This window comes from Phodopus roborovskii, unplaced genomic scaffold (genome assembly GCF_943737965.1).
Source record: "Phodopus roborovskii unplaced genomic scaffold, PHOROB, whole genome shotgun sequence".
Classification (NCBI taxonomy): Eukaryota; Metazoa; Chordata; class Mammalia; order Rodentia; family Cricetidae; genus Phodopus; species Phodopus roborovskii.
The window spans coordinates 19,395,121-19,411,580 of record NW_026126480.1 but is presented as its reverse complement, the minus strand read 5'-3'; the positions used below and the strand labels follow the sequence as shown (position 1 = coordinate 19,411,580).

General features: G+C 41.0%; 1 protein-coding gene across 3 annotated transcripts in view; it reads right to left on the bottom strand.

Annotated features, from left to right (window-relative positions):
* Znf143 (zinc finger protein 143) overlaps nucleotides 1–15,825 on the bottom strand; it is a 37,468-nt gene extending 21,643 nt beyond the window's left edge. Inside the window, exons 1-6 of one of the 3 annotated variants that reach the window (XM_051192665.1) lie at nucleotides 15,707–15,825; nucleotides 6,884–7,002; nucleotides 6,486–6,578; nucleotides 5,626–5,709; nucleotides 4,902–4,985; nucleotides 1,621–1,817 (exon numbers count right to left, since the gene is read on the bottom strand). In XM_051192665.1, the coding sequence (XP_051048622.1) occupies nucleotides 1,621–1,817; nucleotides 4,902–4,985; nucleotides 5,626–5,709; nucleotides 6,486–6,578; nucleotides 6,884–6,995 (570 nt within the window). In that variant the 5' untranslated portion in view covers nucleotides 6,996–7,002; nucleotides 15,707–15,825. Of the gene's footprint in view, nucleotides 1–1,620; nucleotides 1,818–4,901; nucleotides 4,986–5,625; nucleotides 5,710–6,485; nucleotides 6,579–6,883; nucleotides 7,003–7,087; nucleotides 7,227–15,706 lie in introns of those variants that run through there. The other 2 variants (XM_051192667.1, XM_051192666.1) reach the window with 2 other exon arrangements.
* Between the last annotated feature and the right edge of the window lie 635 nt (nucleotides 15,826–16,460).

The window sequence follows — 16,460 nt, the reverse complement described above, 5'->3', positions numbered from 1 at the left end:
ATGAGGTTTTATTATATTGTCCAAGTGTGTTATGAACTTCTAGACTTGAAAGAGCCTCATTCATTCCAAGCAGCTGGGACTACAGGCTCATAAACTAGTCCTTTTATATAAAATTCAAGGATTTTCTTAACTTTCCTCTTTCTCTTTTTTAAAACTTTATTTTTACTTTATCTGCATTTGTGTTGCCATGGGTGTCAGGTTCCCTGTAACTGGAATTATAGACAGCTGTGAGCTACCATGTGGGTGCTGAGAACTGAACCTGGGTCCTCTGAAGAGCAGTCAGTGATCTTAACTGTGGAGCCATCTCTCCAGTCCCTCCTTCATTTTTTCTAATCTCTAATTTCACTTTTGATTTCTATTCTTATCAGGTTCTTTATGGAACTCATCCTTGACTTCCTTTCTATAAATTATCAACTATTTATTTATTCTTTAAAGTATTCTTCATTCTGTTATTCTTCCCAAAATATTTCTTTTTGCATTTATTTAAAAATTTTGTTTTATGGGTATGTTGTTTTCATGTATGTCAGTATACAAACAGAACTGCAGTACCTGGTGCTTACGGCGGTCAGAAGAGGGTTTAGGGTACCCTGAAACTAGAGTTTTGGATGGGTTCTAGGAATCAAATCTGAGTCCCATCCAAGAGCAACAAGTGTTCTTTGTTGTTGGTTTTTGAAACAAAGTTTCTCTGTGCAGCACAGGCTGTTCTGGAACCCACTCTGTAGACCAGGCTGGCCTTGAACTCACCTATCTCTACCTCCCAAGTGCTGGGATTAAAGAAGGGCATTAAAACCGCCCAACACAAGTATTCTTAACTGAGCCATCTCTCTTGCCCTCTTTCTGCATTTCTTTAACTGTTGTTGAGACAGGATCTCACTATGCAGCGCATGTTTATCTTAAACCTGTGATGTCTATAAGCATGTACTACATTCTCAGCATTCACTTATTTAAAAACAAATGTTAAATTCTTTAGTACTGACTCATATTTTAAACAATTTATTATTACTTTATGTGCACTGAGTTGTTGCCTGCATGAATGTCTGTGTGAAGGTGTCAGATCTTGGAGTTACAGACATGTGGGGGCTAGGAATTGAACCTGGGTCCTCTAGAGGAGCAGTCTGTGCTCTTAAGTGCTGAAACGTCTCCCCCAGCCCTGGTACTTCTTTTTGGTGGTGTCTTTTTTTTTTTTTTTTTTTTTTTTTTAAAGATTTATTTATTAGGTATTCAGTGTTCTGTCTGCATGTATCCCTGCAAGCTAGAAGAGGGCACCAGATCTCATTATGGATGGTTGTGAGCCATCATATGGTTGCTGGGAATTGAACTCAGGACCTCTGAGCCATCTCTCCAGCCCGTTGGTGGTGTGTTTTAGTTTGCTTTGTCTTTGAGACAGGATCTCATGTATCCTGGGCTGGTCTTCAACTTATTAGGTAGTTAAGGATGACAATCAACTCCTGACCCTCTTGCTCTTTCCAAACTGCTGGAACTGCAGGTGTGTACCACCACGTTTGGTTTATGTGGTGCTAGTACTGACTCTAGAGCTTCGTGCAAGTCACAATAAACACTCTAACAACTAAACTACACCTCCCAGTCCAGAGATAGTATGGAAATTGCAAAGTGCCATACCTTTGCTGCATACTGCTCCAAAGCACTAATGGTATCCGGATCGATTGTGGCATCTCCAGTGTGTAGCCCTGCCACTGTCCCATCAGCCTGAATTGCCAAGATGGTATCAGACTGTGGGACTTGCACTGCATGGTGGATGTAAGCTGTTGTGCCATCTTCCAATTGTACTGCCTGAAGTGAGCTCTGGTCATAACTATCTGAGGGAATGGAAAAGAAAGGCATTACATTAAAAGTATCACATTAGTCTACCAACCCTCTCTCTCAGCTTTCCCTTATAGCTCGTCTTCATTCCTTTGTATCAGTCACTAATCCAGAGAAATGCTTTCTACTGTGGACCCACAGTGGCCAACAATGGGCTAAGATGCAGGTAGGTGATTTTACTGTCCTTCCTGTCCTCCCTGATTTCCCCACACTTATTCTTGCTCCTATTTTAGATGGCCTACAGGAGTCCCTCCTCTCTACCTATCTCCCTTTCCTAGGGATTCTGCCTCTTAGTGCACATCCAGGGTCTCCCTGGCTCTTTCATTCCTCTTTCTTTAGACTTACTCTTCCTTCCTTTCTTTTTTTTTTTTTTTTTGGGGGGGGGGAGGTGTTGTTTTGGAGGTTGTCCTGGAACTCGCTCTGCAGACCAAGCTGGCCTCCAACTCACAAAGATCCACCTGCCTCTGCCTCCCGAGTACTGGGATTAAAGGGACATACCACCACCACCCAGCTAGACTTAATTCTTTCTCCTACCTGCAGGAGCCCTTCCTCTCATACAACCTTTACTCCCTAGGGACTCTGCCTCCTAATGCAGGCCCTAGTGCCCCTAGCTCTTTCCCATGGCCTATATCAGCCTTTTTTCTTAGTCTATCTCCATTCCTTTGTGTCACTGGTCCAACCACAGAAGCTCTCTCTACCAAGGACAGGACCCAGACAGGGCAACAGCTACCAAAGAAGGAACATCTACCCAAGAAAGACAAGACCAAAACCACCTCAAATATCATAACTCTAGATTCCTGGATCTAGCACAAAAATACAAATATGAATAGCCAAGACAGTATACCTTCTCCAGAATCCAGTAACACCTATTGCAACTGACCCTGAAAAATGAAATTTAGCTGAAGCACAAAACAATGATTTTAAAATAGCAATTATGAATATGCTCAAGAACCTTAAAGAGGATATGAATAAATGCCTTAATGAAGACTGTGAAAACATAGTTGAATGAAATAATAAAACCAGTTCAAGACATGAAAATACAAATAAAATTTATTTTTAATAAAATCATAGAGCTGAGCAGTGGTGATGAACACCTGTAATCTCAGCACTTGGGAGACAGAGGCAGGTGAATCTCTGATTTCAATATCAGCCTGGTCTACAGAGTGAGTTCCAAGACAGCCAGGGCTACACAGAGAAACCCTGTCTCAAGGAGGAAAAAAAATCATAGAAAAATCTTCCCCAATCTAAAGAAGAAGGTACCTATAAAGGTATAAGAAGCATACTGAACACCAAATAGGACCAGAAAAGAAATTCCCTATGACACATAATAAAACACTAAGCATACAGAACAAAGAAAGGGTATTAAAAGCTGCAAGAGAAAAAGACCAAGTCAAATATAAAGACAGGCCCATTAGAATAATACCTGACCTTATGGAGACTCTGGAAGCCAGAAGGGCCTGGGCAGATGTTCTACAAACTGTGAGACCACAGACTACTATACCTAGCAACACTATCAATCACAACTGATAGAGAAAAAAAAGCTACAATAAAATCAAAATTAAGCTATAACTATCTACCAACTCAGCTTTACAGAAGCCTGAAAAGGTTAACCACAGCAAAGAAAACACCCCCAGATCCCATATCATAACAAAAATTACAGCAATCAATAAACATTGCTTATTAATAATTCTTGGCATTTATGGTCTCATAATTCCTCAATAAAAAAAGCACATATTAACAGACTAGATTAGTAAACAGGATCAAGGGGGGGAAAAACAGCAAGCTGGGCTTAGTGGTAGAGAATGCAGAGGGAAAAAGATCATATCTGTGTTTGAGGTCAGACTGGTTGGTCTATAGAGCAAATTTTCCAGGACAGTCAGAGCCGCACAGAGAAACCCCATCTCGAAAAACCAAAAAAAGAGAAAGAAAACAGGATCCATTTTTCTGCTACATCCAAGAAATACACTTCACCATCAAAGATAGACATGATAGATATTGTCCCAGGGTTAAAGGATAGATATTTCAAGAAAATAGTCCAAGAAGCAAGCAGGCATAGCCACCACTTAAGGAACTTTCTCCAAAACTGATGACATACTTGGACACAAAGCAAGTCTCAATAAACATAAGAAAACTGAAATAGAACCATGCATTCTGTTAATCATAGATTAAAGCTGGATATCAACAACAGAAAGAGCAGAAGCTATACAAATTCATGGACACTGAACAACTCACTACTGAATGAAAACTGGGTCAAGACATATCAAGCAAGAAGAAAATGAAAAACTCTTTAGGACTGAATGAGAATGAAAATACAACATATCTAAACTTATGGGACACAATGAAAGCAGTTCTAAGAAGCAAGTCCACAGCATTAAGCGCCTACTAGAATTAGAAGAACTGCAGAGCTCAATTCCTCTCCATCAAAGAGAAATATGGTTTACAAAGGAGCAATGGAGGAAAGCTAAAGTGAAAGTTTTAAAACCAAGGGACTATTCTATGACACAAAAGCATCATTTTATATCTAAAGGAAAATATAAATGAACTTTTTTTGTATAGGAACACTTAAAAAAAAAAAGCCTCAATATTCAATGTAACTTTTAACCTAAAAGATTAACATACTCTTTTTTTTTTTTTTTGAGGAGGTGGGGGTTGAGACAGGGTTTAACTGTGTAGCTTTGGAGTTTGTCCTAGAACTAGCTCTGTAGACCAGGCTGGCCTGGAACTGCCTGTCCCTGCCTGCCTATGCCTCCCAAATTCTGGGCCTAAAGGTGTGTGCATCACCACCACCCAGCTAACATACTCAATTTTAAGTACAAGTAGAGAAACCATAATTTGGACTGATGTCAGTCCGGGTATTCAAATGCCTAGCTCCAAAGTCTGTGCTATTTGTTGTGATAAACTGTCCCTGGACAACTCAAACTGTCACAAAGTTTTTCCTTAAACAATGTTCCAACCTGCTGCTTTGTACTTCAAGGAGTAAACAGTTGTTTCTCATGACAACACTCCAGCAGCCAAAGACAGTTCTTTTCCCACACTCCCACTTTTCTCTTATGTTATTCACATTCATAGAACTATTGTACCTTTAGAAGTATGGTGAATAAATGCAGTGGTTCCATCTTCTAGCTGCACTGCTTGTCCATCCTCTAGCCGCAAACTGTCCCCTGCTCAAGAGCAATGCTTACATTTAGATTTCCTATCTTCAGCATGTTCCAGCTAACTCACATAGCAGCAACAGAATCAGATTAACATATACACCTGCTTTAGGAGCCACTGGGCATCTAAGTAATCTCAGGGAAGTTGCTTCAAGAAACCATTTCAAAGAAAAGGGACCCTCAAGACTTGTTTTAAGAATATATTCCAGGGATGAGAATTGAAAGAAGAAAAGAGAATGAGTGGCATGGGATTCAGCTCTAACACAGCCACATTTCCTTAGGATTGTTGTCTACTAATCTCCTGGGCTCAGCCCAGCAATCCCTTTTCCATTATCTGTTAGAGGAATCTTGGTTAAGTTTGATCCTCTGTCTGGTGTCTCTTGACCCCTCTTCAGAGAAAGACTAGAAATCAAACTAAATTAGGTAGCAAGAACAAGCTGAAGGCAGCAAATTCTGAGGTCTGAAAATTAGGGGTGTTTTTTGTGTAATGTCTTTTTTTTTTGGTTTATTATTATTAAATGGTCTCATTGTATAATCCTGGCTATTCTGCTCTATATACCACGTTGGTTTCAAATTCAGAGAGCTGCCTTCTCTGAGGGCTGGGATTAAAAGCATGTGCTACCATGATGGCTGTTGTGTCTTAAATACTTACTACTTTTAGGTATGGGGACATGTTGAACATAGGCAGCAGAACCATCTTCCAACTGAATGACCTGGCCATCAATGAGTCTTCCATCTGGAATAAAATATTCAAGTCAATAAATTAGCAGCAAAAAATTTAAAACTTTAGACAATTTCAAAATGGTATCAACTATAAAAACATACACTACTTAAGCTCATGTTCATCTTGGTTCTTCCCTCAATGTTCTGAGGCAATTCAATATCAAATCCAGTGATCCTATAGAAAGCAGAAAATCCTCCCTCAGCCATCCTTCCTCCCTCCAATTTTCAATCACATAAATTCAAGAGGAAGAGTGGCTCATCACAGTAAGCTACATGCATCGAATCTCTGTACTGTTCAGAACCACTTAGTACCAATGACCTTGGGCACAGGGAAGCTGGACAGACATGTGTATTTGAATCTAGCTTATACTCTCACCCCTAGGAACTATGTATACCTTTGTCCACATACACAACATAGCAGTTTTCCATACAAAATAGGAGTTTTAGAGCTGGGCTATTTCATGAAGCAAACTAAACATCAATTTAGAGATGATGTCATTTTAAGAAAACCAAATAAATATATTCTTTACATGTTTTATAAACACATTGAATCATAACCTAGAGTTAAAAAGCAATGTCTTACTCCTCTCCCCCTTCCCTTTTAGAACCCCTAGCATATCTTTCAGCTATCTCAAAGGGTAGCCCAAAATTACCAAAGCAAAACTTAAACTGAAACAACTTCAAATATCATACGCAATACAGCATCTTCAGGAGACTGCAATGGAGGTCTAGTTGGCAAGAGTTCTGAGTCACTGGCATTAACCAACTGGCCACGTATGATACACATACCTTTAGAGTTATGCTGTATGTAAGCAGTAGAGCCATCTGCAAGTGTTACAGCTTGCAAACTTACACCTTCCATATTTTCTAAATTGTCACCATCTATGATAAAACAAAGTTATTTTTAGATACTATATATGTGCCTGCTAATAACATTAAATTATTTTCTATAAAATGAAAATTAGACAAAAAGCAAGTTGCTTAACTCTTAAAGAGACTCAAATAGAATCTTATTTTTTTTTTTAATTTACAAAAAAATTATCTAGCCAAATTGAAAATGTCAGAGAGTGGAAGGGATCCAGATATCATCAAGATACACTGGATACATGTATGGGATTCTTTAAAAAAAAAAAAAAAAATGTTCTTTAATTGCAACTTCCATGAACCTCTTAAGAGCAACGACTTACCTGCCACGGTTACAGCCTCTGTCAGGCACAGAGTAACGTGCTGAGCTTCCATTCCTCCTCCAGGAAATTCTGTCATTCCCTGAGAATCCCGATTTATTTGGGCTAACAACATTTTTTACCTTGAAGAGAAATATGAGCACTTGAGAACAAGGAATGATGCACATGAAATAAAAGCTGAGATGGCTCACAGGTAAAGGCACTTACTTTCAAATTTGATGACCTGAGTTTTGTCCCCAGAATTTCTTTAGCAGAAAGAGAGAATTGACTTCTACAAATCACCCACACATACACACCAGTGAGCACACTAAATACACAAATGTAAAATCTTGGCTGGGCATGGTGATCCCAGGACTCAGGAGGCAGAGGCGGCCTGGTCTCCATAGTGAATTCTAGAATAGTTATTAGAGCTACATAGTGAGACCTTATCTCAAAAAAACTTTTACTTTTAAAAAAGCTGCAAATAACATATGTGAATCACAAGAAAAATTGTTAAAGATGTGAATAGTGCTTAATAGAAGATGAAATTTCACTTAATATGCAGGGTAGGGTTATTAAAACTAACAAAGATCTCTTAAAACTCCAGCAAGACATACTACTGACATAGGTAAAGAGCATGTCTATACAGCACAGTTTGGCAAATAAGCCCAGGTTTGCTTTCTGTAAGACCGAGAAACTTATTGCCAGGGTGTCTAGGTGCACAACTTTAGCCCCAGCATTCCAGAGGTAGGATCTTGGTGAATCTGAGGCTAGTCTGATCTATGCAGTTCTCAGCCACCCAGGGTTACACTGTGAGACTCTATCTCAAAACAATGACAACATAAACCATACCACCTCAAAATTACAGTGCCAGATTGTACTTTATTTCTCCTATTCTCTACATTTACCAACCTCTCTTCCTCAGGATAGCTCAGGGGGCCTTGTGTGAATGATATAACTACCCCAGCTCTTTAGCATCAGCATCCATCCATGTATCTATCTATGAAAAAGTATATAGCAAGCAAAATACCATATATCCCAGTTATCACGCTCTCCTTGTTACAGCTATTATTTGTTTTTAAGCTGTTGCTAGGAATATTTCCTGAGGACTGAGGGTATAATTCACTGTTCAAGATCCACCACACACACACACACACACACACACACACACACACACACACACACACACACAAATATTTCATGATTTCTCACTGTTAGTAATTTTGTATAAATTCCCTGCAAATACACTGATCTTTAACAGGAAACACTAGTTATTCACAGAATCTACCCTATCTTTTTTTTAAAGGAATTTATTTACTTATTTCATGTACATTGGTGTTTTGCCTGCATGTATGTCAGTGTGAGGACATTTGATCCCCTGGAACTGGAGTTACAAACAGTTGTGAGCTACCATGTGGATGTTGGGAATTGAACCTGGGTCCTCTGGAAGAACAGTCAATGCTCTTAACTGCTGAGCCAACTTTCCAGTTCTCCAAAAGACTAAGAATAGTTATATGTGGTTGGGGATTTAGCTCAGTGGTAAAGTGCTTGCCTCCACTCCTCCTCACCTCCGGGGGGGGGGGAAAAAAGAATATTTATAAGGTTGCTGGTAATCCTGAACTAGAAAGGATTTAAATGTGCATCCATAAACGGGAAGGTAAACAAGAGGTAACGAATTCATGACAGATTACCTACATAGCAACAGGGGAAGACCTACTATATATATAAAAATATTGATGATGTAGTGGTGGAACATGCCTGCAGTCAAGGGGAGGGGAGCAGATCATTGCAAGTTAAAGACCAGCCTGGTGTACATAATGAAACTCGGCCTCTCAAGGTGACTGCTATCTCTTACTCCTATTTTAGATGAATTCTAGTGAAGCCCAAGATGAAATTTATCCAGCACCAGTCAGACCCAAAGACCAAAATTAAGAACAGCTGTCAAAAATCAGAGGCTACTAATGGGAGCATGTGGTGAAGATTCAAGGCCAGGACCCAGATGCTCTACAATGGTTTTGGGAGCCTTGGGCTCACAAGCACACAATGAACTTTCCTGTGATGAGATCTCTTACAATGTTTCCTCCTCAAAGCCATCCTGGAAAAAGTGGCCTGGCTGGCCATTAGAGTCACTAGTTTCAACAGGCTGAACAGCAAAAGAAATGAACAAACAGTTCACATGCATGTTTTCCTGTTTTTGGTTTGAGACAGGGTTTCTTTGTATTGCTTTGGAGTCTATCCTGGAAATAGCTCTGTAGACCCGGCTGGCCTCAAAAACACAGACATCCACCTGCCTCTGCCTCCAGAGTGCTGGGACTAAAGGTGTGCACCACCAACACCCGGCTCACATGCATGTTTTCTTTATGCTTAAATACAACAACAACAAAAAAAAAAAAAAAAAAAAAAAAAAAAAAGAAGGAAAAAGAAAGATCAAACAAATGAGAAATATCCCATTTCTTTTTAATGACGCTTTTGTTGTGCTGGGGAAGAATCCGGGGCCTTACACAACATGCTAGGAAAGAGTTTTACGCCAGCCCTGTCCCTCTGCCTAAGATTTAAGAAAAGTCCAAATAACAGCTGGCAGTCTCCTGGGAGTAGACTACCTTGTATTCCTTTGAAATCAAATATAGTCTCAGAATAAACACATCACACATTTCATGCGAATGTGTCAACTTATCTTTATGTTCTGATAGGTTTGTCACCTGTACTTGTCTATTTCCAACACATGGAGATACCCATGGTAAAATTTCTGAAGGGCCCTGTGATTAAATTCTTTTCTAAAGTTACAACAGAGTAGTCATTAACTGCCATGATTTTTATTCTTCTAAACTTTTCTTTTTTTTTCAAAGCTGAGCATGGTAGCATGGGGCAGAAGGCAAGAGCAGATGGATCTCTGTGAGTTCCAGGCCAGCATGGTCTACAGAGCTAGTGCCAGGGCAGGCACAGGGAAACCCTGTCTCAAAAACACCAAACAGCAAGAACAAACAAAAGACCTTTTCTTTTTCAGGTCTAAATCAATGGTCCATCCATTAAAAGTGCTTACTGCTCTTGTATAAGATCTGGGGGTTCTGCTTCCAGCACCCATATGGCAGCTCACAACTATCTGTAGTTCCAGTTCTAAGGGATGCAACACCTTGTTCTGGCCTCTGCAATCACCAAACACACATATGATATAAGTAGGCAAAAACCTCATATATATTAAACAAAAAAAATAAAATCACCTGGCAGTGGTAGCGCATGCCTTTAATCCCAGCACTCAGGAGGCAGAAGCAGGCAGATCTCCGAGTTTGAGGCCAGCCTGGCTACATAGGAGTTCCAGGTCAGCCAAGGTTATATAGAGAAACCCTGTCTCAACCCTTAACCCACTCCCACCCCCCAAAAAAAGAATCTTAAAAAAAAAAAAAAAACTTTTATTTTTTTTCTTTGCTTCTTACTATAATTACTTCAATAATTTTTTTCCTGTTCATTCTTCTGGCACAAATACCTTACCTTTTTATATTTTTTCTGTTTTTGAAACAGAGTCTCTCGATATAGCCTTGGCTGTCCTGAAACTCAGTATGTACACCAGGCTAGCCTTAAACTCACAGAATTCTGCCAGCCTCTACTCCCTAGGGATTAAGGGAGTATGCCACCATGTCCAACATTACTTTGCTTTCTACACTATTATATTTTTCTTATAATATTGTAATATAAAATTTAAAATTAAGAAAATTATTCTCCCTAGCACTCAGGCGGTAGAGGCAGGTAGATAGCTCTCTGAGTTTGCGGCCAGCTTGGTCTACAGAGCAAGTTCTAGGACAGCAAGAGCTACAGAGAAACATGGTCTTAAACAAAGAAAAATGATTCTCAATAGTTTATCAAACAAATCCCTTCTCTTTTATTTTCTACTGCTTGCTATCCACATCCATACTTACATTTTAGTGGTATAATTAGAGATAACACTGTATTCATTTGTTTTCTTTCCTAATAAACTAACCCTAACCCTGACCCTGGCAATGCAATCTTAGGATAGAGTCCTTTCAGAATTGAATACCCCCCCATCACCATTTACAGAATTAACCCCAATTGAGCAGAAGTTCAATCTGTCTCCTACTTAAACTTTATAATTTCATTGGTACATTCTCCTTAAACTCTTACAAGTGTGTGAATACAATGTTGACAAACATAAATACACACCTAACTGCCAAGTGTATGCTTTCATAGAGATAAAGAATTAATCTGGGCGTAGTGGCATAACACCTTTAATTCCAGGGCTCGGAGGCAGAGGCAGGCAGATCTCTGTGAGTTTGAAGCCAACCTAGTTTACAAAGCTAGTTCTAGGTCAGCCAAGGCTACACAAGGAAATCCTGTTTAAAAAATAAATAAATAAATAAATAGAAAAGTCACACTGTAATTGAAGTTGGTACCAATTATTAAAAAGACAACTGAGGGCCAGAGAAGGCTTAGCCATTAAGTGAACAAACTGCTCTTGCAAAGGACCTAAGTTTAATTGCCAGCACCTATATCAGGCAGCTCACAACTGCTAGTAATTATAGCTCCAGAGATTCTGATACCTCTGACTTCCATAGGTATTCATGGATAACACTCATATACAGAAACATCAATATACATACAATTAAAAATAGTAAATCTTTTTATTTGTTTTGTTTTTTGAGACATAGTCTCACTATGCAACGCTGGCTGGCCTGAACTCAAATACCTGCCTCCCTCTATCTCTGAGGTGCTGGAATTAAAGGTGCATGCTATCATGTTCATCTCTAAAATAACAAAGATGTCCAACCACATGAGTGTTAGCATTTATTAAACACTCCTGAGGGCCTATGAGGTGGCTCAGCAGATGCCACTAATGTCTTGATCTGAATCTGATCCCAAGGAGCCACAGAGGGGAAGGAGAGAGACTCCTTCAAGTTGTCCTCTGACCTCCACAAAGGTACTGCAGCAAGTGTATGCCCTCCCTCAAATAAATTATAATGAAAATTTAAAAAACACTTCTATAAGTGTGTACAGGTCAATGAAACATTATTTGCAATAGCAATAAGTCATTAACAATCTAAAAGTCCATAAAAAAGACATGTTAAATATGCTACCAATAAATGAAGCATGAGACAGTAAAAAGAAATCATCTCTCAAGGCACAGCTCTGCTCTAGAGCTCCTGGCTACCATCTGCAAGATTGTGGGTTTGATCTCTAGTCAGCAGTAAAAAGAGAGATCTATATAAAATGGTGAGAAATGTGTCCAAGATAAATACTAAAGGGAAAAAAGCAAGCAGCAGAAGAATATGCCTAGTTTGAGTACACTCTGGTTTTTAAAACTGTATATAATAACAAAGAAAGCAGGCTGGAGAGATGGATCAGAGGTTAAGAGCACTGGTTTTTCTTCCAGAGATCCTGAGTTCAATTCCCAGCAACCACATGGTGGCTCACAACCATCTATAATAAGATCTGGTGCCCTCTAGAATACTGCATACATAATAAATAAATAAATAAATAAATAAATAAATAAATAAATATCTTGAAATAAAAAAATAACAAATCAAGCATTATATAAATTCAAATGATTTCCTCCCAGGAATAGGAAGGACTAAGAGACAAACGTAGAGAGATTTTCAATATTTCACCCTACTGCAGAGGATCCAATCCAGGTTAAGTACTCTATCAGGTGAGCTATAGCCAAGCCTAACAACCTGAGTTCAATTCCTAGGTCTCACTAGGTGGAAGGAGAAACCTGACTTTCACAACTTGTCTTTTGACATACATGAGCACCCAAATTCATAGTCTCCGTCTCCTCTCCCCACCCCCACAAATAAGTAAGTGTAATAAACTTCAAAAAAGTACATAATCAAGCTTTTTTTTTTTTTTTTTTTTTTTTTGAGACAGGGTTTCTCTGTATTGTTTTGGAGCCTGTTCTGGCATTCACTCTGTAGATCAGGCTGGCCTCAAACTCAGAAATCCGCCTGTTTCTGCCTCCTGAGTGCTGGGATTAAAGGCGTGTGCCACCAATGTCTGGCCATAATCAAGCTTTATAACTCTCCACATAATCTAACTTCCTGGTTGTAAGCCTTAGCTTTAATTGTTGAGCCGTCTCTCCAGCCCTAATCCAACTTTTAAATAGGGGAAGGATAAAAACAGACATTTCTCCAAAGATGGACAAATGGTCAATCAATAAACAAATGAATAACAAGCCTTCAACTTTACTAGCAATCAAGAAATGCAAACCAAATCCACAAGAGATACCACTACTTCACACTCAATAGGATGGCTATGATAAAATAAAATGTCACTGCGTGTGTGGTAGCTACCAGATAGTCGGGCAGGATGCTAAATTTAATCAGTCTGGACTACATAGCATGATCTTATCTCAAACACAATGGAACAAAACAAACACAAAAGACCGGTAGTAACAAGAATTGGCAAAGGCTGGGCATAATCCCAGCACTTGGGAGGCAAAAGCAGGAGGATCTCTGTGAATTCAAGGCCTGCCCAGTATACAAAGCAGGGAAGTTAGGACCAAATGAAGATATCTTGTCTCAAAAACAAAAGTTGCAAAGACATGGAGAAATTAGAATCCCTATACCTGATGTTAGCAGTGTAAGTGTGCAAATGGTACATGCAATCTCATTCTTGTTCTCTCTCTCTCTCTCCCTCCCTCTCTCTCTTTCTTTTCTGGAGGCAGGGTCTTTCTATGTAGCCTTGCTAACCAGGAACTCATTATGAGGTCCAGGCTGTCCTTGAACCTGCAGCAATCATCCTTCTGCTGCCCACTTGCTGGGATTACAGATGAGTGACACCCAGCTGTGAAAACAGTTCCATTACTAGGCTGGAACTGAGAATGTAAAACCCTGTGTCTACATGGCCAGTACAATGACTTAGGGGAAAGTTGCCTGTTGCCAAGCCTGACAAAGAAGAGAACAGACTCCATCAAGTTGTCTTCTGATGTTCACATGTACACTGTGGTGCACACACACACATACACAGAGAAAATAAGAATGTAAATTTAGGGAGTTGGAGAGATAGCTCTGTGGCTAAGATCACTGGCTCTTATTCCAGAGGACCTGGATTTGGCTCCCAACACCCACATAAAGGTTCACAATCATTGTAACTACAGTTCGTGGGGACCTGACACCTTCTTCTGGCCTACTTGGGCACCAGGTCAGCCAAGTATTTATACTAATTTTTTTTTCTTTTTGAGACAGAGTTTCTCTGAGTAGCCCTGACTTTGAACTCAAGAGATCTGCCTCTTGAGAGCTGCTGGGAATAAAGGTGTGCAGTTTTGTTTTTGTTTTTGTTTTTTTTTCCTGAAACAAGCTCTTATGTAGCCATGGCTGGCTGGACTTGAACTCAATAAGTAGCCAAGAATGACCTCATATTAGGATTCCCACATATTAGGATTATAAGTATGCATCAGCAAGGTGAATTCTATTTGTCTTAGGGGCTAAATTAAATAAAGGCCTTGAACCAGGCAGGTAAGCACTCCACCACTGTGCCACCCATCTCCAAACTACTTTTTATTATTTTTGAGATAGGGCCTCACTTCTAGGTTGCTCAGGTTGGCCTTAAACTCAATCTGTAGTTAAGGCAGGCCTTGAATTTGTAATTTTTATCTCAGCCTTAGAAGTTGAATTACTAGGCCCAGGTTTGATTGTTTTAGGTGAATTTGAAGGTATGTGAATTTTGTTAAAAATCTTGTTATTCATTTACTTATTCTGAGATAATAACACATAATGCGTACCTAGCTATAACTATGCAATAAAGGGTAGCCTTGAACTCAGGGTACTCCTCCAGCCTCAGACTTTCTGAATGTTGGGATTATAGATAGAGCCACCAAACCCAGATAAAAACTATTCAAAATAAAAAGAGAATTATCTGTAGAGTTGGTTAAATCTCCAAATAGTCAAAATGTCAGGATTAAATGTATGCTTCTTACTATGTTTTGTAATCTCAACACTTCACAATGAATTTGACATATACTTAGAATAAAGTTACACAGGTTTTCGCCCACTACAGTAGAACATGTCTTTCCTAGAAAAACTAAAGAACCAAACTAAAACACAATCTGAAATTTGCAATTTCTAACAATTTCAACGGACTATGCCAGCTGATTTGGGTATTTCAAAAGTGAAGGCAAAGCTTGATTCTAAACAAATAATAGATGGGCAGTGGTATCCTTTTCCACGTTTTAAAACTTCATATAATGGAATGGGAAAAGTTAAGAGTGAACAAAAGTCCCACTATAAAACATTTGTTCTTTGGCCAGATGGAAATCACAAATGACGACTTTCAATACTCGATGTTAGGCCAGAGACCTTTAAAGAAAAAATCTGAGAAAGAACAAACATGCCCACGATGAGAATAGGAAAAAGCCCGGGTGCGATGTGCAGGCGGTGTCCCTAGCCGCAGGGCCCGCGCCCCTGCTGGGGTTTGCTCTGAACTGAGCCCCGGAGGCCCAGCCCGACGAGCTTTGCCACGGCGCGCCTGGGGATGCGCTCCGCGCGGAAGGTCAAGCGGAGCAAAGCCACCCGGCTCCCGAGAGCTCCACCCTCCCCTTTGCTCTCCCTCCCCTCAATGGCCCCCTAAGGGAACAGGCGGGGCGCGGCGTGGGGGGAGGGGGAGGTGGCGTCCTCGGCGAGAAACGCTCCGCCGCCCCAGAGTGGCGGCCTTGGGTTATTAATAAACTCCGCTTTTGCCCGAGCTCCGCTGCGAAGGCGGCCGTAGGATCGGCCAGGCCTAGGCCAGGCATGAGGGAGAGCTGGAGGTAGAGCCGGAGCCCAAGTGGGCCCGCGCCGTCGCGCTGAGGGCGGCGGCCGGGCGGAGAATAATGCACACTGGGTAAAAACACATTTATATACGAACCTCCGAGAAAATTTTCCAACAATTCCTTCGTCCGACCACCATGCACCAGGACAGGAAACAGCCGCCCGGCCCCCAGGCCCCGCAACCCGCATAGCAATTCTGAAGCCCGCCCCTAGCCTCCATTGGGCTGTCACTACGTCACTCACTGAAAGACTCTTGCTCTCTATTGGTCCAAATTTAGTGACGGACAGGAAAACGCCCCTAACCACGCCCACTTTGATCACGTCATCATAGCCTGGACTTCCTGCCCGCGTCTGAGTGGCTGGCGTCAAGGGCGGAATCAAAGCTTCTGTGTCTGACTGGTTGGAAGAGCCGTTCATCCCGTACCACTCCACCCTACCGACAAGTGAATTATGCCGATTCTGGGGCCCCAGCGGGAGGCGCCATTTTGTAGCGAGGGAGGGAGGTTGATCCTTTTGATTGCCCGGGAGGGAAATGGGGTGATGGGCGCCATTTTCCCTACAGGACCGAGGTGGAGGGTTTGCAGCTCCCGGTGGGCTTGCCGGAGCGCGTGTGGGAGCACGGATGGGCCTTGCTGCTGCTGCTGAATGCTATTCTGTTGGGAGGGAGGATAAAGGGGATAGTAGGGCAGCACGGGGGGCCCACGCGCTCCCTTGGGGCTCTCTGAGCCGGCCGAGGCCTTCACTCTGGGGCTCTTGTGTCCCTATCTCTGATGGCGGCAACCGGGTTCCAAACCTGCCTGCCCTTTCCCGGTCTCGGGGCACTGCCGTACGGTGGGAAGTTGAGCTCTCTG